The sequence below is a fragment of the Terrapene carolina genome, unplaced genomic scaffold (genome assembly GCF_002925995.2).
Source record: "Terrapene carolina triunguis isolate 2854851 unplaced genomic scaffold, T_m_triunguis-2.0 Scaffold247, whole genome shotgun sequence".
Classification (NCBI taxonomy): domain Eukaryota; kingdom Metazoa; phylum Chordata; order Testudines; family Emydidae; genus Terrapene; species Terrapene triunguis.
The window spans coordinates 13,860,050-13,883,143 of record NW_020664598.1 but is presented as its reverse complement, the minus strand read 5'-3'; the positions used below and the strand labels follow the sequence as shown (position 1 = coordinate 13,883,143).

The window sequence follows — 23,094 nt, the reverse complement described above, 5'->3', positions numbered from 1 at the left end:
TACTCTAATCAGTTGCTGGAGACCAATGCAGTACCTGTCACCCCGGAGGCTGAGTATGCTTGGCATTTCTCCCAGACATCAATAGTACAGTGAATGATGTACTGTACCAAATTTGGCTCTGAACTCATTTATACTGTCTTTATAGTGCAGGGCCAGTCCCCTAATGCTTGTAGTCTTACCCTCTCCATTTCCTCTTCTCTTTGTGTCTGCTTCCCCTCTTATTACCACATAACAGTGTTGAGCATGTGCTCAGAGGTAGCAGCAAGAACAGCAGCAGATTGAAACAGATGATATCCTTGTGGCATATTCAAGCTACCACTTTAAGCACTGGGGAGGGAGGGTACTGAGATTCCTGGTCCTGCTTGCAGCAGGGGGCTGGTAGCAAAGCATGTGATCTGACTCAGTCTGGAAAGAGCCAGCTTAAAATAAATTGGGGAGAGTTCCTTCCTCCCTTAGGGAGCAGCCTGCTTTCTTTTTCTCTGTTTTGGAGTTCAGAATCTTAACACACACTAATTTTAAGAAATAATGTATAGTAACACACACATGCTGGAAGGTTGCAATGTATATGCCATGAACATGATCCCAGACTCCAGCTCAGCAAAGCACTTAAGCACCTGATTACACATTGAAATCAATGTGTAATAAGTACATGTTTAATTGCTTTGCTGAACAGGTGTGGATTTAAGGAGTTGCTTAAATCCTTAGTTAGTTTCACTCCACTGCTCTAGCAGGCCTATTAAGGAACCAGCAGGTGCAGGAGCAGATTCAGAAAGTTTAAGGCCAGAAGGGATCATTAGATCAACTTGTCTGACCTCCTATATGACACATTCAAACAAAATATTTTAATAAAACTGAATTGGCCCAGATTAAACAATCCAGACTGCTCTGTACGACTTCTCTGACCTCATCGTTAATTACTCATCTACCAATCTTTGTGCAATTTGCAAATTTTATCAGTAGTGATTTTACATTTACTTCCAAATTATTGATAAAGTGTTGAATAGCACCAGACTCAGTACCAATCCCTGCAAAAGCCCAACAGAAACATCCCCATTCATTGACTCCCCATTGACTATTACTACAAGATGTCATTTAGGTCATTCTCAATCCATTTAATGTGTTTTATTGATATTGTATAGTACTAATTTTATCACAATGTCATGTGCTACTAAATCAAATGCCTTACCTAAGCCTAAATGTATTACATCTATGCAGTTACCTTTATCAACCAAATTTGGAGTCTCAAAGAATGAAATCAGGTTTTTTCAACAAGAGCTATTTTCATAAAACTACATTGACTGACATTAATTGTATTTCTATCTTTAATTCTTTATTAAATGAATCCTGTATCTACTTTTCCATTATTTTATCCTGGATTGATGTCAAACTAACTGACCTACATAGTTACCTGGGTCATCCTGTATGCCCTTTTTAAATATTGGCACAACATCTTCACTTTTCCAATCTTTTGGAATTTCCCCAATATTCTGAGATTTATTAAAAAATCTAACATCAGCAAGTGAGATTCTCCTCAGCTAACTCAACAGGACTCTTGGGTGCAAGTTACCGGGGGCTGCTGATTTAGACGTGTTTATCCCTAGAAGATGATGTGTGACATCCTCCTTGGTTATTAGTGGACAAGAAAGTACTTGTTTGTGTTAACTATGATACAAGTGCATCATCCTGCTTCTTTCCAAATACAGAACAAAAATATTTATTGAACGCTTCTGCCTTTTGTGCATCATTACGAATTTTATCATCTCCATCTAGTAATGGGCCTACACCGCTGGGATTTCTTTTGTTCCTAATACACTTAAACCCTGATTTTCCTTAGCCCTGCCAGCCATGGATTTCCCCCTGAGGTCTTTAGCGTCCCTTGTTTTTCCTGCACCTTATAAATTAGAAGTTATATTGACTGCTATCAATTTCCCCCACAAGTGCTATCCTCTACTTGGGTTAGGGCTATGAGAATGGAGAACTTATTTTTCTGAAGACAGTCAAAAATTGGCCCTCTGGATTCAAAAGCCTCTTCATGAGCAGTGACAATATTTTTTGTATGTGGATGGTGCTGGTATTCAAGATTCACCAGAGATTAAAATGGCAATTGTTAAAAGACTACTATAAAGATTTCATATTTACAATAAAACAATCGTTCATTCTCTTTGCAATATTATAAAAACTGCAGAAGAAACCACAGTTTCAGTAAAGCCTCGGACTGTCTATTCTTATATCAATACTGAAAAACTCATATAATTAACTATAACCTGAAACTGAGAAAAAGCCTTCCAAGCTCATCACTGTAGGGTTTTTTTTTTAAAAAACACAAGCAGTTATGATCATGTCAACTCCACACCCCCTTCAAAATACCTGCCAAAGCAATGCATGTTGAATGCTTTAAACCTTCCTCATCAACCAGTCCCTCAAACCACTTCATTTTTGTTGCTCCTCTTTGAATTGCCTCAAGATAGTCTCTCACAGGTGTTCAGGTGCCAAGAATCAAAACACATACTCAAAATGCAGTCACAGCAGCACCAAGTGGGATTAGCAAGCCCCCAGGCCCCATGACCTATGTGTATGCTTCCCCAAAAGTGTACTTTTTGCCACTGCGATTTCATGTTTAATTTGCCATTCACAGCCACCTCTGGCTTTTCTTTTGACACTACTGCTTTCCAAGTCTCTCTCTCTCTCTCTCTCAGAATAACTATTTCAATTATTTTTCCTTCTGTTGCCTTAAGAATTGCAAGTTTTCCACAATTAATCTATTTCTTGCCTTATTCATAACCTCTTTGCCCTCAGAGTATCTGTAAATGTAATCAGCGTGCTGGATTTCTTTTCCCCAGACCTGTCTTCTAGATCTTTAAACAAAGAGTTAAAGGGACACCATTGATTTGAAATCTAGTTAATTTCTAGAAAGGAGTTAAAGAGACATTTCAGGTACTATATTGGCCCTAGCATTTTTTCAGGTTTCATAGTCACATTTTCCTATTTTAAAAAACAACTAATGTCTCTCTCTCCCATGGGACTGTGTGAAAGATCCATACAGACAGGGAAAACTGACTAGCAGATGCCCTAAGAGGTCTTTCAGCTGGAAGAGCTATTCAGTTAAACGAATATCTACAAGTCACACAGCATTAGGATGAAGGTAAATTTACTTTGTTTCTTTTCCTAGTTCTGGGTGGGATATCATCCTATCTGCTTCAGCATTAAGTTTCCACTGAAGGAAGCAAGGAACAATAGAATGGAATATGGACAAAATTCCAAAGCAGCAAGACAACAAATTCCTCATTCATTTTCTAACAAAATGCCAAAATTACTTTCTGCAGTGGTTTTTCCTTTAGGGAGTTATGAAGGAGCAAAGCTTGCCAGCTATCAGCAGAGTCAGCTGGCTGGGCATCCCAGGGGCAGGGTTAACACATAATGAAATCTCACATCTGCAGGCCTTCTGAAGGCTCCAGCTCACTCCCTCTCTTGCTCAACTAAAGTGTCTTTGTCATTTGTTAACTGTGCTCATGAACCCTTCCTATCTGTTTCTGGTGTTCTTCTCCCTTAAGGGATAGGCAGCAGCTGGAATGAGAGGGGCCAGAGGAAATGCACGCTTTGTTCTCAAGAGTTTGAGAGAAGAGTTTGTTTCCATGAGTCATATTGAGGGGGAAGGGCAAATGGAATACAGCCACTAAAAACATACATCCTTAACATAGTTGTTCTTACCCACTTCAATCTTTCACAAAGAAAACAGAGGAGAGAGATTAGGCACCAGTCATACTTAAACAAAAAAAGCAGAAGTCAGTTTTTTTTCAGACAATAGAAACAAAGTTTACAACCCCGACCCCTAAACACACACCAAAAATGTAAGAGCCAGAATCACTCAACACAGCTGTGTGAGAGGATTGCTAGGAGGAAGGGGGCGGGGGCAGGGGAAGGAAAGTCTAGCTGTAAGAAACTGAAAGAGAGAGATATACAATTAATACTTGTGACTAGCCCAGTCAGACAGAATTACCAAGATGAGGAACATATATTCTCCAGGAAGTCAGCAACTGTCTCCTATAGAATAACTTCTCACTGAAAAATGTACAATACCGAAGTCAATTTCCCCTGCCTTCATTCTGTATTACTAAGAACATCTGCATGAAAGCCAAGCGCTTTAAAAGTATCTCCTTCCTAATGCCAGTTCCTCACATGAAGTCATAATCCTGCCTGTAATGTACGTCACTATCCTCTCCAGAGTAATTTTCACACATCACACACAGTGATTACTTCTGTTCTCAAGTAGGATTAGAATAACTCTTAATCAGACATTGTTTCCTTGAACTTGCTTAGTTTTAGTTCTGAGTATGTGTAGACCAAAAAAAAAATACTGATTATATATTAACAAATCAATTTTTCACTGGGCACTGAAAACTCCTGAGATGAAAAGGACTACAGAGAAAGCGCTTTCCACACCCACATCTGCCAAATGAGGCCAAAACAGACAAAATCCACTGAATCCTGTACTGTTGTTCTCCTTTTTGCTCTCTCCTCTCCTACAAGGCCTTCCATTGCAGCTTCCAAACACCCCCCGTGTAGAAAGACTAAACAGGATTCTATTTGGATTTCATCATCAGTCCTACTGAGGTCAGCAAAAGTTACAACCAATGTGAGACTCAAGGAATTTAGTGTCTGACCATGTGGCTCCTATAAAGAATAAGAGACCACCGCTAGGGAATCTCAAAAGGCTACCAAATTAAAATGAAAATGGTCATGAAGTGCATTAGCTAACATCTGCCAAACTTCTAGCATCCTGCATTATTGGCTAGTTCAGAAGCAGTGCCTGTGGCTTACAGTGGGTATCCAAGGATCTTAGAAGAGGGAAAAAAAGTCCAGGATATACACCTGAACTAGGGTTGCCAACTTCCAATTCCAGAAAACCGAACACCCTTGCCCCGCCCCTTCCGGAGGAACCCAGCCCTACTCACTCCATCCCCCCTCCCTCCGTCGCTTGTTCTCCCCCACCCTCGCTCACATGCTCATTTTCACTGCAAGGCCCAAACAGGCATACTTATTGTTTTGACAGATGTATTAGGCTAATTTCAGGTTTTATTTGTTACAGGACACTAGAGCTGGCAGCAAAAAATAGTCCAAAAGGGTAATTTAAAAAGAAAAAGAAATTTCACAAAGAAATTCAGGATTCTTTCCCTCCCCTCTTCCCATTTTTCATACCCAGCTCCATGTTTTTTGTTCACTGAAGTTATTGTAATTGTGTGTGTGGAATTAGGGCCACACATTATTACAGCTGTAATGGGTCTATTAAAGGCCCACTCCTGAAGCCCAAATACAAATCCATAGAGCACAACCACAGAAATGCACACCTGTCCATATACCTATATAAATAAATCTGTAGAAACGGACTCCTACACCTACATGCAGATACACACGTGTATTCATGTGTACACATCTAGCATGCACAAACACATACTTCCATATTATTTATTCTTACAAATTGTTGGTTAGTGCCTAGAGACCCCAACTACGATCAGGGCTCCAGGGTGGTAGGTGCTGAACATACACATAAAAAGAGAGAGTCTGCAACAAAGAGTTTATAATGTAGCTAGACAAAGGTGGGGAGAAATGTCTGATCCATTGGCTCTTCTGCAATTACTAGTCAACAATATTCACTTTTTAAGAAATAATACGTTTCTTTTAATGTTCCCGTCTCTTTTAAAAAAACTTGTTCTGATATGAACACACATTTTGTGTTATCAATTTCTTGGTGCGCAAGCCAGCAAAAGGAATAAAAGTCAGAGTTAGGCTGCAAATTTTATTCACACAGGTATACACACATGCAGCAATACACACACCTCCCTACAGAAAGATACACAGTCTCTTACACACATACAATGCATGCATGCACATACTTGCCTACACAGACACACCCAGCCGGGAAGGGAGGAGGGTGGAGGAGAGGGGATGGGGAGGGAAAGAGGCCAAGGATGAGAGGGGGGCAGGGGTGAGAGGGGGACAGTGAAGAAGAGAGAAGGGGGTGGGGGCGGTATCTGGGGAGGTGGGGATGCAAGGAGAGGCAGGAGGCTACAGGTGCATGAGGATGTGGCGGGGGGAACAGGGGTGTATAGGGACATAATGGGAGTGCAGCAGTGTATGGAGGTGAATGGGGTGCACGGAGTGAAGAACATGGGGGTGGCAGCTCTGGGAGGTGGAGAGGATGGGTGGGAGAGCACTGTAAGGGCTAGGATGGGTAGGTGTGGGGGCAGGGTGGGATGGATGCAGTGAGGGGGATGGGGATGCAGAGGGTTGGAACGGGGAGGGATGGGGGGGTGCAGCCCCATTCCCAGCACTCAGAGATGGGGATACACATACCTCCAACTCCTGGGTGCCAGCGATGGGGCGACAGACAGACTGTGGTTCGCCGCAGAGCACATGCCGTAGCTCGAGCCCAGCCACAGAAGGAGCACGAGGAGGAGAAGAGGGCCGGCAGCAGCAGCACAGATGCGCGCCACGAATGCTCAACAGCCACTTGCTAGGCATGCTAGTTCATCCCCAGCCCTACCCACGGGAGCGGCGCCTGCGGGCGGGGCAGCACGCGGACCCCCAGGCCACCTTTAAGCCTAGGAGCTGGACATGCCGGCTGCTTCCCAGGAGCCACACAGCGCAGAGGCTATCAGGGAGCCTGCCGGCCCCGCTGCACAGCACTGCCAACTGGACAGTCTACGGCCTTGTCAGCGGTGCTGACCGGAGCTGCCAGGATCCCTTTTTGACTGGGTGTTCCAGTCTAAAACCAGACACCTGGTCACCCTAACCTTAACATATTTAAAACCTCCTTCAGCAAACAAGGACACTCCCCCGCCAAAGAAATAGATCACAACATGGAAGAGGCCATCCAAGCACCCCAAGAGAACCTGCTTTAATATGGAAAATAAAACCCCCATCAACTGCACACAACTAGTTGTCTCATATCACCTCACTCTAGAACCCAGGCATGGTATCATTAAATAGTTGCAACCCATATTCGATGGGGACCACACCCTCAAAGAAATCTTTCCTGAACCCCTTCTTCTGACCTTCAAACAACCCCCTGCCCACAGCCTCTCCAAGATCATTAGAAGAAGCAAGCTCTACACATGCCAGGACACCTCAGCTCAAAGCAGCACCAAACCCAGTAAGAACAAGGAGATACAAAACCTGTGGACATATTTCCACTGCTAATCAACACACCTTTCAAGATCCATAGGTCCTATATATGCCTATCACAATATGTGGGGTACCTCATCCAGTGCACTAAATGCCCCAACAACTAATGTGGGTGAAACCAGACAATTACTACGCTCTCGAAGGAACTCACACACAAAAAATGATTTTAAAAAAAGATAAACACCATATCATTTTTCACAAAATGATCACTCTATATCTGACCTCTCAGTCCTCATTCTTAAAGGAAACCTGCACAACACTTTCAAAAGACAAGCCTGGGAGCATAAATTCATAACTTTGCTAGACACTAAAAGCCAAGGATTGAATTGACATACTGGATTTATGGCATATTACAACTATCTATAACCCACTAACAACCTCCCCGCCCCCCCAGTTGCTTCCCCACCATGACTGGCGGGGTGTTACCAAGCCACCACACCTTGAACGGTCCCTTGAAATATGTTTTAACTACTTATGCTAAACAATCTGTTCCACCTTGTATTTAGCTGTGACACTGGGGGCATATCTACACTACAAAATTTAGTCGACTTAAGTTACGTCGATGTACAGCCACCGCAGTAATTAAATCAGTTTTGTATGTCCACACTAGCTCCTTCTGTCAGCAGTGTGCATCCTCACCAGGAGGGCTTGCACCAGCTGTCAGCCACCCAGGGCTGACAGCCAGAACAGTAACTGCAGTGTCTACACTGACACTGCGTCGACCTAACTACACCAACCTAAGCACTATGCCTCTCGCGGAGCTGGAGCTATTAAGTCTGTAAGTCTCCCACTATACCTCAGCAAGAGCAACACTGTAGTGTAGATGCTCACGTATGGCAGCTTATGTCGACCTAACTCTGTAGGGTAGACCAGGCCTAAGTATATTTCTCAAACCTGAAGACTAGCTCTGTGTAAGCTCAAAAGCTTGCCTCTCTCACCCACAGAAGCTCATCCAAGATATTACCTCACCCACTTCATCTCTAAATACTTTGTCAGCCATGCCTTCGACACTCTTGGCTGCTGCGGCATGTAAGGATGCTTTTATTGTTTAGCCAATTTCAAAAGCATCTCTCAGCATCATCAGCTTAAATAAGTTTGAAGCATCTTGTGAAGGTCGCGCTCCTGCTCTCATGCAAGTCAGTGGCAACACTCGCACCATCTTTGATGCAAGTGAGAGCTGGGTCCTCCCGTCTGTCACGGACACTTTGCCATCTGAGGTAAGGCATGCCGGTATGATGTGGGCAATCTCTGCTAAAGCAAGAGCCAGGAGTGAAGTATTGCAGGGGTGTTGCAGAACAGAACTGAGTCAGGCTAGCAAAGCTGAGGGACAGCAGCTTCTCCAGCACCTGCAGCCCCAAACCATACAAGACAAACACATGTAGGTGCATTTCTCTTTATCCCTTTCCACGGTGAGGAAAAGATCTCACTAGCACAAACTGGCTTTATTTCTCTGATTTTGGACAAATCTAGCACGTAGGTAGAAGAGAGCAGCCTGATGCTTCACTGCCATGGACAGCATGAAATCAGAGAAGCGGTTACCAAAACAACACATTTGGATTCCATTTTCTTACCATAGAACTAGGGTTGCCAACTTTCAATATGCAGAAAACCCAACACCCTTGCCCCGCCACTTTTCAGAGGCCATGCCCCCTTCTCACTCCATCCCCCTCCTCAGTTGCTCACTCTCCCCCAACCTTGCTCACTTTCACGAGGCTGGGGCAGGGGGCTTGGGGGCAGAGGGAGTGGCAGTGAGGGCTCCGGCTGCAGGTATGGGCTGTGGGGTGGGGCCGGAAATGAAGGGTTTGTCATGCAGGAAAAAGGGCTCCAGGCTGGGGCATGGAGTTGGAATGCAGGGGGCCCGGGGTGCAGACCCCGGGCGGCGCTTACCTCAGACAGCTCCCGGGAAGCTGCCGGCATCTCCCTCCGGCTCCTAAGTGGAGGCACAACCACATGGCTCTCCGTGCTGCCCGCGCCTGCAGACACCGCCCCCTCAGCTCCCATTGGCCGCAGTTCCTGGCCAATGGGCGCAGCGCGCAGAGCCACTGTGGCCATCCCTCTGCCTAGGTGCCAGAAGAAGATGCCAGCAGCTTCCCCTTGAGTTGCGCAGAGCCAGGTAGGGAGCCTGCCTGCACTGCTGACTGACTTAACAGCCCGCGAGGGTTCCTTTTCAACCAGGCATTCCAGTCAAAAACCGGATACCTGGCAACCCTACATAGAACTCCAGCAGTTTGTGTGCAATGATGAAGCATATCTCAGTGCAACTGCATGGGAAAATCCTTTCTTGGCAGACAGATTGCTAGATTTCTGCTTTTCATCAGTACCAGTCACAGAAGAGCAGGATCACATGCAGAAGATTTAAAGCTAGCAGATGGCAAACAAGTAGACTTCCAAGGTGCAGGACAGGCACTAAATGGTCACTGGCATCTTCACAGTAACTCACTTGGATCAAAGGCAGCCGCAGAGACTGCTCTATTCGTGTAAGTCCATCCTATCAAGCTAGTATCCCATCCTTTATTGATGTTGTTTCTTTCCTCTCAGTGCCTTGCCAACCCCTCAACTTAGCCTCCTAATGAAGAGTGTCCCTCATTCAAGAGGAACATTAACCTCCATTCCTCTCATGTTTCATATTTGTATTTAGTATAGCCCAGAGGCTCCTGATTGAATCAGTGCTTCATGCTGTTAGTCACTTTACAGACACAGAAGCAAATATAGTCTCTACCCTAAAGGATGTCGTCTTAAACCCTACAAGCAACATACAAAAGCTGGGGGGAAGAAAGCAAAAATATATTTTACATAAAAGATAGCAAATGAATGTATTTACAATCTGATCTTTTTTCCTCCAACCTTCGTTATTGTATGTTACTTAGGTCAGAAATGTCGAATCAACTGAAAAAAAGATAATGTTTGCTGCCAAAAAAAAGTTCCACAAGGCTAAAACTATCATTATTATGCATCCCTTACATTTGCCTCAGTCCCTCATTTACAGCTTAAACAGAACATCCCTAACCCCAATAGTATTTAATAATTTACTCCTAACCAACTGGATTTTTCCTATTGCCTATTCCACATACCCAAGGAGAAATGCTGTGTTTACTCTTCCACTGTATTTTCGCTCTTGACTTCCAATTTCAATACACTAGCATTTGCTTTAGAGCAGTTGCAGGGGACAACCAGTAGGTCACCTAGATTCTCTCCACTGCATGCAACCCTGCCTCCCTCCCACGAAGTAGCAAGGTACTATGGAGGAAGCCTTCCCTGATAGAGCACTAGAGCCAGAGTACCAGACCTACGTTCAAAAACATATATATTTGGAAGCCTGGGACAGCTCTAAATGAGATCCCAGACTTCAAGAGACAATCAAATGCCCCATCACTGAAAGTCTTAGAGCGTCATGGTTACCTCTGCCAGTAAAGGGGCCTCTGTCTAGAGAGACAGACTTCTGTCTCACTCTTCTACATGGTATTGAATGAGAAAGAGGACCTAGAGGGAAGGCAAAGACGGGGCTCTCTCCCCTGAATTGAGAAAGCTTGCGCAGAGCTATGTTGTGACAAAACCTCCAGGGACCTGCTCATTATTCACATTTCTTGGCAAAGGACTAATTGTTTATGGGATTTTAACACAGGGCCTGACAAACTAGATAATGGCAGCCAAGGAGTTGATATTGGAGCCAGGTTAAGCCTTTGAAAGGTGGCTATTAACCATTAAAGGGTCTTTTGCCCTCCAAGGGAAAGCAGCAAATCCATACCCTAGTGCGTTAAGTAACAGTAGAGGTCAGATTTGAAAAGTGGAGATTATGGCCCTGGATCCAGGGGGGGAAGCAGGCCCCAATAAGAGATCTCTGGAAGCAGCAAGGGGAATTGGTAACAGACTGACTAAGGTAGTCAGAGAGGACGACTGCCTTCATGGCATGCAAGCTCTTCACTTCTCTCTCGCTTTAATTAAACTGAGAATGCCTCATCTAGCTTAGCTCATGAGAAGTGTAAGCACTTATCTACACAAGGAAATTTCCCAGTATAGCTATGGCTATTAGCTATGCTGGCATAACGCCTTGTGTGGATACGCTATTCTGGAATAAACGTTATTCTATTCCAGAATAAATTACTCCACTTCCAAAGTCTTGGTCAACGGGCTTTGGCACAGGAGTCCTATCCCAGTGAGTTGTGCTGCCATCAGGCTGCAGCAGGCAAACAAGAGAAGCTAAAAGATAAGGAGGCAGCAATAGTTGGGGGGTGGGAGAGGTTTGGTCACAGGGCCTGTTTTAAATACCTTGAGAACAACTGAACTGTTTTGCTTGTCTGGAGGCAAAGAAATCCTGGACTAGACCATCAAGAGCTTGGAGCTCTATTTGGAGAGGAAGAGGAGACAGACAGAATATGGTAACTGCTGCATGAAGAAGTGACAGCCAGAAAACAGCAGAACAAAGTTAAACTATCCCAAATGTGGGTTGGGGCGATCAGCTGCCTGGTAGCCTATCATTACTGCTGCGGAAGATACTGACGCTCAGGAAAAGAAAGAAGATTGAAAAGAACCCAGTTTTATTCCAAATCTATTTGAAAGGCTTGCACAGTTGCCACCTTTTCTAGGATAGGGCTGAAAAGGTCTCTTTAAAGTGTGGTACGGAGATCTGTAAGGAATTCTAAGGCTGTACTCTCTTCCCACAACTTAGCCAAATGAAAAGCTCTCTGTTCCCAGCTGTAGGACAACCCAGTTTTAGTAACATGAATGATGCATTCATTTGTCCAGACTATCACACTCTACCCACTTCCTTGATTAGCAATATACCTTTACATATCTTCAACAGGATCCTTCTAAGTCTTGAGAAACATTTAGTTGGGATATTGCAGACTACAGGCTTCCACAAGGTACCAAAAATAGTGTTTTCTGTGCTACATGGGCACACTTGCCATTACCCACCATACCCCAAAAATCATTCCCAGAACAGATCACTCTTCTTCTCTACCTCAACCATCATCACAGATTCAGCACCTTAAGTGTACAGTTACACGTCAGTCCAAAAGAAGCCCAGCTGGAGAAAATCCAATACACTTATTTTTCTAAATTTAACTGGCAGGAAATATGATGGTAAGGGTAAAGTTTCAAACCACCATGTGCTTCTCTCAGTCAGCTTTTAGATCAGAGATGTTTACAAGAGATTTGCTGAATATTTGAACTGTGTTCCTCTTTTTTTTTTTTTTTTTTAAATGGCTTTAAATGGGAAGTGTAGAGCATAAATAGTTTGTTGGTTTTTTGTTTCAAAAGTTATTCAGCTCCTTCATAATTTATAATGACTGTCTCCAAGTTGTTTATTTAACTTATCTGCCTTTTTAATATATGTATATCTTTGCTTCTCTCTTTATTGGAGAGCCTTGACCAATTCTTTAGAAGACCTGATTATAGCCTAATGTGACATCACTAAACCAAGCTGCAGTATTGCCTTCCATGCCCAGTTACAGATGAGAAGAAATGCTGAGTCTTTAGGCAACTCCTTAAGCAGGCAGAGTTAAAACTAAATGTGCAATATGATGAATTCCACTTTTAAATAAAATGGACCAGCACTCTCAAAAATCAAAAGGAAATTAAATAAAAAGTTACATTAACCCAAGATTTTACTGGCATTTAAGACAAGAAACACAGTTTTTCACAGAAGCCATAACTTGGCTACCCTGCCAAAAGAAATTAAATATATTAAATCAGTAAAGCTCACTCCAGGCCCAGTGGTACACATGCTGTGGAAACATTGAATTTTACAGTGTGTATGTAAAATTAATCATCATATCAGATATAATTAACAAATGAAATGTAGCCTCAAGTGCCACACATTGAAAAACACAGACAATCCAAGGAAGCCCATTCAGATGTACTCTTTCTGCAGAAGTCAACTGAATACTAAGCAGATGACAGTGATCAGAGTGTTTGTGAGACAGAGAAAATGAGTCACTGCAAATTCCTGATGAGATTCATTAGCCTGTAACAGACAATTTATCTGAAGAGATAAGAGCAGCTCAAAGTTTCCCCAACTCTTCTTAGAGGACAATCACGATTCTGAACTCTGACATCATTGAACTTTACGTTTGGTTTGACTTTTGTTCAGGTGCATCAAACAAGGAAAGCATGGTCAACCTGCTGAGACTCCAGAGCGAATAATGCATTCCTTTGCACATGCAAACTGACTGCATACGCCCCACAAGCCCACACTCTACAAGTGTTCAGAAGTTATAGTATCCATAGCATCAACTGTAGTGTCCTCATGGATTTACACAGCTCATGCAAATGCTATACTGAAGCCTACATTGAGGCCTAAATTTTCAGAAATGGCTAGAGATTTGGGCCATTTCAATTTGCATACCTTTCAAAGGCTCCATTTTCAGAGGGCAAATACTCAGCACTTTGAGAAATCAGGCCCCTTTGAAGTGTCTCAAGTTGAGTACTCAAGAATTCAGATACCCAAATTCACTGGTCACTTCTGAAAATTTAGGCCTAAAATATTTCAGTCAACTATTTCAGTGCTATTCAACATACATACCTTCTGCATATGGCCGAACACCTCCAATTCTGCTCCCCGTGTATCACCTTTAGAACGCTGATGGTCTAGTTCAATATCCATATTAAATCCAGCTGCATTCTGCTGCCATACAGAAGCAGAATCAAGCAACAAATAGGTTAAAAACAACAAAATGGGAACAAGATTGCCTCATCAGAATTGGATACGCTTTTGACATTTAAAAGTTCTTTACAAGAACCATTTGCCTTTTGACTGCCTTCTAGAAATGGAACAGGTAGTTGGCATTTTACAGAGCATTTTGTCAACAGATTTAACCATCTGTATCAGGACCTGGTATTTGTCACTGAGGCACGCAGCCCTGCTGGGACGGCATCAACTGTAGGTCAGCTTATGCAGACTTGAATTCCAATGTGTTACTGTCTTTTGAAGAGTTACCTAAATAAAAGGCCTGCTGCCTGCCAAGACCTGCCTGCAGCTCCTCAGGGCTCTGTTTCAGAGGATGTCACTAACAGTTACAGTGGAGCAGGGAGCCGCATTCCTTATGGTGCTTTAGGCACTGCTGAGATCACCAGCTATGGCAAGAAAAAAAACCACAGAAGCCCCAGGGGGCTGAATTTGGGCATGGACAATTTTAAACAGTTGCGTGTTTAAATGTATTTGTACTATTACACATGGTCTACACAGCTCTGATTAATAATTTGAATCTTGAACTGCTTTGGGGGTGTGGAGAGGGTTAAGCATTTTTAACTATATAAAGGCAGCTGTCTCAGGCAATGTCTCAGTGACAAAAATGTTATCCTTTTGTATATTACATATGCACACATCACTGTTAGACTGCAGAAGGAAAGTGGATCCTTCCTCCTGCCCGTAAGTTTTCCTATCACACTTTTTTTTTTTTGCTTTTGTCTATCACACATTAATAGAAGATTGTGCCTATTCAAGATGTCTCTCAAAGGGTGTTCACATCTTTCCTAAACGCATACACTCACACACACGTCTCTCTGTTTAGAGGATAGGATGCTTAGTCACAAGGTGGGATGCTGGTTTCACTAGCACAGAGGTGTCTGCTGAAGATTGGGATTTATAAGCAGCCTTTATAATGGTGCATGTCCATCTTCTGAGATGGCACTAATGGGACTGTACTACCAACTTTTTCACATTTAAATCACAGCTATGTGCCCAGACAAGAATAGGCAAAGACCAGAGGAAGACTCAATCTGCATGCCATTGGCTGCCAACAAGACAGTGACATTGCACTAGGGAACATGGGCGGGTCAGCATATCATTTGAGAGAGAAGTGATCAAGCAAATACATCTGTGGTGTTCATCCCACTAAACAGACAAACAGTTGAAGGCACATAAATCTGACAGCAGCACGTCTACAGGGGCACTACAGACTCCTCACTGTCCACCCCTGTTGCTATTTACGGACACACCAAGCAAGAAACTTGCATATGTAGCAGAAGCAGCAAAGCCAATGAATCCTACAGGATCTGAAGTCTGAACCAGGGAAATGCTAAATTTTGACTCAGTTGAGAAGCTCTATTAAAGGTAGTTGTGAAGTTTTTACTTCATTACAGCAGGCACAACCTATTCCTCCACAGAAACGGTACTTTGCAAAGAAGAGTGCGGGTGACAGTAGGAATAGATGCTTTTCTTTCCCTGTGAGGGATTACTATGGAAAAAATAAGTAGTCAAAATAATCATACCATCCTCTCTTTTTGAAATACACCCACTTCATCATTCATACTATTGGTCGCTTTTGTTTCTCCTTCTATTGGTGGCTTCACTCAGAATTCTTCCAACAACAGAAACATATCCATTTCTTGCCTCTGTTTGGGTCCCTTCAGAGGCCTCTTCCTACATGCTCTTAAGAGTCAATGCCTAGGTAGGATTATTTGCCACACAACAAGCAGAGCACTCTCCATTTAAACACAGCAGAGACAGGAGCACTGTTTCTGACCACTGGGCAGCCAGAATGTCATTTATTTTGCAAGCTATAAACATTTCAAATAGCCAGTAACTGGATTTGGAAATAGTGTGACCAGATAGCAAGTGTGAAAAAAATCAGGCATCTATTAACCCCCATCCACTGTCCTATATAAGAAAAAGCCCTGAATATCAGGACTGTCCCTATAAAATCGGGACATCTGGTCACCCTATTCATAGATTCATAGATTCTAGGACTGGAAGGGACCTCGAGAGGTCATCGAGTCCAGTCCCCTGCCCGCATGGCAGGACCAAATACTGTCTAGACCATCCCTGATAGACATTTATCTAACCTACTCTTAAATATCTCCAGAGATGGAGATTCCACAACCTCCCTAGGCAATTTATTCCAGTGTTTAACCACCCTGACAGTTAGGAACTTTTTCCTAATGTCCAACCTAGACCTCCCTTGCTGCAGTTTAAGCCCATTGCTTCTTGTTCTATTGGGAAATGTATGTTGGGTGGCCACAATTTCTCACCCAAGCTCTGGATTTTAATTAGGGAAATACTTTTGGCTGACAGTATGAATTAGAATGGCAATTCAATCTTTGTCACCGACAAAGATCCAAACAGTCGTTGGAAGGAAGCATCCCAAACACAACTATAAAATCCAACAGAATATTCTCAGAGGGGTCCCTTGTTTCATTCAGAACATTCCTTTTTTTAAATTAAGAGGGAGGGAGGGAGGGTGTGTGTGTGCACCCTTCAACAGAACAGTGCAGAGCTTCCTGTATTAAAGGTCCTATTAGCTCATTAAAGAAATCTAACATAGGAGCGCTTTCCCCCTAGAGCTATCTAAAGCTATAAATTGTGCAAGGCATAAGAAATTTCAATGACAAAGCAGTTAAATGGGATAGTTAAAGAAAGACAGTTACAGTGTGTAACAGAGAGCCTGCCTTCTAGTTGCATTAAACTTCGGAACTTGCAACAGGCATGCTTCCCAGGACCCTAAGGCCAGCCTGCACACAGCAAGTTAGGCCTTATATGGTTATTCATGTTTCTGCACATAGACTAACACAAGATCTTTGCTGTGATGCAGAATTATGATACTGCATGGTGGCACTATGGTACATCACAGTTCACAGATGAAAACCTTTTATTCCCCTGGGTATATTAGTACTCACAAAAGTGAGGCACAGATAGGACTGCCTACACTGAGCCAGGCATAGTGCAGGTAAATGCTGAGCAAGCTTCCTCATACAGCTCTGCCAGCGCACCTCAGCCCTCACCTATAGCAGTCCCCGGAATTACAATCTTGGACTTCTCCTGAGCAGAGACTCACCAATTGTGTCAACTTTTATTACTGTGTGCTGTGCACACACATTGGACTTGAATGCACCCTCTCCACCCACATACCCAAGAAAATATTACTCATTTTCTCCTGAGATCAGAGACTAAGGTCTGCAGAGCTGAAAGGCCAGCACATGCCCACAAAACATCTCCTGCATTAGAGACAAGTAACAGCTGGAGGCCTAACACTGGTTTGGTTGAGGCTGGGTTTTTTTCTTGTTTTGCTTTTTGTTGTTTTTAAGATAGTTGGCAAATACAGTTAAATTTCAGATATTTATTGGCCCTTTATAGCCACTCCCCCAAGGACTTTGCATCTTTGTTTTTTAAAGGCATAAAATAATATTTGTGCTTCAACAATAATTTCCCACCGTAGAAAGGTGGTTAATATTGGAAACCAGCATGGCAACCAAATGATTCATTTCCATGGAAGAGAAAAGAGTTCAGTTAATGATCTTCATCTCTCCTTGCCAGGACTGACAGGAAGTGATAAAACATTCTGCCTTTGCAGGACAAAATCAGAGTTGGAGGGGAGGAAGACAAGAATCCTTGTGACACAACAGCAGCCCCTTTGATATGTTAAGCCCCACTGATGGTCTCCAAAGGGAAAGGGAGCCCCAGCCAAGAAGAAAGTTGCCATAACGGTTATGGTACGCAGTGGTGAAGAGTGGGGCTCATGATTTCAGTCCAGAGATTATACAATATACTTCCAGGGAAGAACGGAGACAAACATGCCTACAGCTTCACCAACAGCTGCTACCAAAAGCAAGTCAACTGGAATCTGAGGATTCAAGGGCAATTTTAAACTAACCAAAGGCCATGTCCACACCAGGAAAAAAAAGGTGGGTTAACTAGCACATTAGTACTACCACTATCTTTGTCTACATTAGGATTTTAATACACTAAAATCCCTATGTAAACAAGGTAATTGTGTTAATTGGCATGTTAAAACTACACCTTTTTTCCCCTAAAAGTCAGCCTACAAGAAAGAACTTACCAGAGGGATTGCTTAGCCACGCCATAGGAAAGTCCCTGTAAAGCATTTCACTTGCCAGGGTTAGATGCATGTTTACAGTGAGTGTTTCTGTAGCCAGAAGCTATGAAGTGTTGCACTGAAAATGGTTATTTACATGCCTCCATAGTCTGTGTCCAAATAAACTTTTTTGTATTAGTCCAATAAAAGATATTACTTCACCCACCTTGTCTCTCAAATATCCCAATAAACTAAAAGCCTACTAAACAGATGGTCAATTCCAAATTCTCAGCTTTGCAGCAACTAGTAATATAAAGTAATCTGCACCATGGTAGAATTCAATCACTCAGTACACTAAACACCCAAACCAATTTTTCTTCAATATTTTGTAGAATTCAGTCAAAGCCTGGCCCATTTCCACCCAACAAGGGTTTGTCAGCCACTATAAAAAAAAATAAGATCTTCAGGAGGAAACACTTTTTTCTCTGACCTGGCTGTGGAAGACTGAGTAATTCTGCATTGTTTGCCTGGAAGAACTTCATTTCCCCCCTTTCCCGTGGTGCCCTGGGAAAACCCACTTTTGGCCTTATTTTGGGTGAAGTGACTTTTTTTGCACACTGCAGTAAAGTAAATCAAACATCTGGCTGCCGCTGTGCTTTTGATAACAATTAACAGTGCATTTGTCAGATGAGGATGAAGTCTTCTTTCTCTCCTTATACCCCCAATACACCACAAAAGTCTTTCAGGAGGTAGGAGGGTTCCAACTCCCTTTCAAGCATAACCTCTAATGATGGTGGTGGGCTGCAGAAATGCAGGAACCAGTTCCTCAGAATTTCAAAGTCTTGGATTTCACCCAATTGCAGAATAACCCCATTATGGTAAAGTCCTGAAGTCTGTTATTTTCTTACTGATGCTTTAAGTTAAACCTTTACAAACCTCTTAATTGGCAAGGGGGGGGGAGTGGAATCCAAACCACAAAGTTACACACCCATCTCTACTGCTACTGTTTTAATAAAATATGAAATTTCAGTCATTTTTAAAATGGCTTAGGATCCAACAGCACCTTAATGCACTGTAAGGGTTCTCCCTGTACGCTCACAGTCATTCTCGTTTGGAAGGACGTGAAGAAATGAAAATGCATTTCAGCATCTGTTTTTCTAGTTACCACCCCGATTAAAATTCCAAATGCCAGCTCTCTTCCCCCCCCCCCCAATCATTACTAACTGTAAAGCAGTTTTAGGGCTGCCCCCAAATGCATAAGCCAAATGGGGCCCAACTCTATCCTGGGTTTCTCCAGCCACCAAGCTGGAATGACAAAGAAAAGCTAGGCTTAAAGGGAAGGAGAATAGTATTACTCATACTTTTCACGCACATTCATAATTTCACAAGGAAGATTTCTGAACGCCTCCTACACTGAGTATTCACAAGAACTCCTGATAACAGACCAGCCTAACTTCCAGGCAGATGGGTGCTAGCCCAACTCCTGCTCTTCCACGTCCAAAGAGAAGGGCTTCCCCCCCACACACCCTCCCCCTGTGACAAGAGGAACACACGTTAGTGTCCGTACAGAAGACACACACACAGCCCAGCGCTGCTGTTTCTCACCGTATTGTTTAGCAGGGAATCGGAGTCCACCAGTTCTGACAGCTCACTCAGCTTTCGATCCCAGTGCAACAGGTTCTGCTCCCCATTTTCCAATACCTCCATGGTCAGTTAGAACCACAATAAAGCCAAGGGAGATAGGGTACGTGTATTTGGGCACACTTCACTATGGGTACTCTGCTCACACAGAGAAGCCTTATTCCATATGACCAAAGCTCTCCTTTTGCTCACTCTCTTTGTACTTAATACTCCCTCAAATCTATATATCAATTTAAGTTGAGATAAATTTCCAGAACAAACCCTACTCTCCTCTCTCCAATGCTCAGGACTGCAATTCCCGTATTGTTTGCACACAGCTGATCTGCACTAGAATGTGTCTGTGTTTGGGTTTAATAGGTTGCGAGTTTCCTCTATCAGCTGGAGACCCTCCCCACAGCTGCTCAGAGTCCAGACTCAAACTGACACCAGCAGCCTTCCCTCCCCACCCCTTCAGATGCTGGCTCCCCCTCCATAAAAACTGCCAATCACTGAAGGGAAGCTGGCTAGTTTCAAAGACTCTGCCCAATCAGAATTAAGGAACTAGCCTCCAGACTGCACTATTTCCCACACCTCTCCAGCTGTGGAATGTGGGCGGGAGTTCCCTGGCCTGCTTCACCCAATGAGGAGCCCCTCCCACGCCCCACCGTGGCCTATTGCTTTGCTTTCCTTTGGCCAATAGAACGTGCCCCCACCCTCCCAGCTGCGCTGCTGGGCCAGCAAAGCTGTGGGACTGACAGTTGCTTTAGCCAATGCAATAGCGACAAGAATACAGCCTGGGGAAAGCCCGCCCGCGCTTGAGAAGCAAAAATCAAAACAGTGAGAATACACACAGCTGGGAAGCAGGCAGGCTGGAGGTCTTCTTCCCCAGCTCTGTGTCTCATTCCGCAGTTAGCCTAAAGCCATCTTACAACAGACAAGATTACGTTTCCGTGAAACACTTGCAATCTCCTTCCAGTTGTCACAACTATACTGCTGTGAAAGGCTGGGCTGAAACTGTTTATGTAGCCCCAGTCCCTTGCTCTGATTGGTTGCCCTGGCTTCTAACCTGCCAGGGACCAGCACAGGTCACACTGGGATTATTCACATGCTTAAAACTAAGCACATGCTTAAGTGCTGTGCTGGGTCAGGGCCACCAGGGTGCTCAGTACTTTGTAGGATAGACCCCTAAGTCCCAGATTTGCTATAAGTTTTTAAACATTCAAGTGATGTGAAATTACATTTCACAGGGTGACTGGCCCCTTTAAGAGGAGATGGGCCAGCCCCACCTGTGTCTGATCAGCTCTGTCCCAACTGAGGCTGTGGGGCTAGAGGTCAAGTGAGAGACTGAAGAGCACGTGGCCCTTATAAAGGCCAGCAAGTGGTCAATTGGGCTGGAGAATTATAAGGAGGATGTGTAGTAGGAACTGGAATAGGGGAAAGTACTTGGCTATAAGATGACTCTCAAGCAAATGTGTTAGAGAGTGAGCATTATAGGGACCAGGTAGACTCTTGTGGTCAGGTCAAGGACCCAGAGGGGCTGAGAAAGGTGAAGATAAAGCCTTTGTGAATTGTAGCCTATGCTGGGCAGAGGAGCTACTTTACTTTAAGTTTTCTGTTTAACCTTAAATTGTGCTTTGAGACAATGGCCTAAAACCAACTCTAGTGTGTGGCATTGATTGTTCCTGGGCCAGTGAGTTGGTCTACCGGCATACAACTGGACCTGGTCAAAAAGTTTCTGATGAAACAGTCTGCCAGTGGAAAAATGCTGATTCAGCTAAATCAGATTTTTCTGTGGAAATGTATTGATTTCATAACATTTAAGGGGAAGTTATTGGAACATGGTTTCAACTTTGTTATAATATAATTTATAAAAATATAAAAGTCAAAACACTTCAAAAAGATAGTTTCAAGATTTCCAAAATAAAATATTTTTCAAAAATTTCACTTTGTGGGAAATCTAGGCTTTTCATTCAGCTGTGGAATGACAAGTTTTGAAATGCCAAAGTTTGCTGCAGAGCAGAGATTCCATTTCTAATGAGGTCTAGATGCAAAATTATTAATAGTATTTGACTTTGCCTACAAGGCCCTTTGTCACTGTGCCTGTTTGATTGCTGGGGGAATTATGCACCACTGCACCTGTGCAGAATTCATATCCCCCTGCAGATTTTTTTTATATTATTCTGCAGAGATTCTGCTGGAGAGGTGCTGCAATTACACTTTTTGCCCACCAGAGGCTGCTGTGGTGCAAAAAGAGAGGGTGGCCAGCCACAGAGAGGGAGAGAGCATAGGCTGCTTTTTCTCATGGTATGGTGTTTGTGGAGCCAGGTGAGGGGGGGATGGACAGAGTGAGGCATGTGGGGCTGCTGGGGGGGGGTCATGTAGACTGGGGTTCAGAAAGGCTATGGGGGGGGGACAGACTGGGGCAGTGGCACAGGAGCTAATGGGGCAACAGCATTGAGCCTGGGGGCTGAATGGGAGGGGATGCAGGGACACATGAGGACAGGGGGAGGGGATGCAAGGAAAGACATGAACTGGATAGATGTTCCTGACTGAATGGGAGAGGCTAGGGGTCAGCCAGGGTCTGCATGGGGGAGGCTCCCCAACTCCCTAACAATCCCCCCAAAAAACCTGTTCCATACTTCTCCCCAACAACCCTCCAGGTTCTCTCCCAGCAATTACTTCCCTCTCCCCCAGCTCCTCCATTATCTCTGACTCTGGCAAGCCTTTGCCTTGTTTCTGAGGGCTGTGGGAAATAAGTTTCTGTATTGTAATTTAAATGAATTATTACTCAAAGTTCTGTATTAATATATCTAGTAAGGAATCTATTTGTCAAAAACACTTCCTGAACATTTTTTGTTGTCCGCATTGTTACAGGTATTACTTGCTGACAGGTATTTTAGAATAAATTACCAACATAATTAAAACTGGCATGATTATATTGTTGTATTGACAAATAAAATATGCAGAATTTTAAAATATTGTGTGTAGAATTCCCCCCCAAGTGTACTACTCCTGCTTAACCCCAGCCATTAGAGATGCCAACCTCGTCTGTCCATTTGTCAGCTTCTCATACAAATGGTCTGAGGCTTTCTTCCACACAAAACAGCCTCTCTGCACTGATCCATAAGCCTTCTGCCCCCTCCCCCCCACTTTTCCTCCTCCACAGCCCACCCTCTGCTGTGAGGCCTATAAGAAATTAGACAATTAATGTTTGCTAGGTTGAGAGCACTAAGCACTTTGATTTTTTTTTAAATCATGTATGTGTGTATGTATATATAACCTGCAGACATGTTATTGTATCCCTCCTGTGACACCTTTCATGTGTCACTCATCTTCAGTTGCAAACTGGTCAGGTCAGTGATTGTCTTTGCATTTGTACAGTACCAAACACAATGTGGCCTGATCCTGATGGGTTTCTGGGTGCTACTGCTCTATAAATATGAAATGTAGAAATACTGTCTCGTAGCACTTCAATTACCCCCACTTTGTATACTAACTAACTCCTGTCTTGCAGCAGTAGCTGTTACTTCTGCTAAACTTA

The 23,094-nt window shown here is 43.5% G+C and overlaps 1 protein-coding gene across 1 annotated transcript in view; it reads right to left on the bottom strand.

The window, feature by feature from the left end:
* CREB3L2 (cAMP responsive element binding protein 3 like 2) overlaps positions 1-19,975 on the bottom strand; it is a 110,274-nt gene extending 90,299 nt beyond the window's left edge. Inside the window, exon 1 of the mRNA XM_024195726.3 lies at positions 19,539-19,975. Within this exon, the coding sequence (XP_024051494.1) occupies positions 19,539-19,640 (102 nt within the window). The 5' untranslated portion in view covers positions 19,641-19,975. The remainder of the gene's footprint in view (positions 1-19,538) is intronic.
* Positions 19,976-23,094: the final 3,119 nt, after the last annotated feature.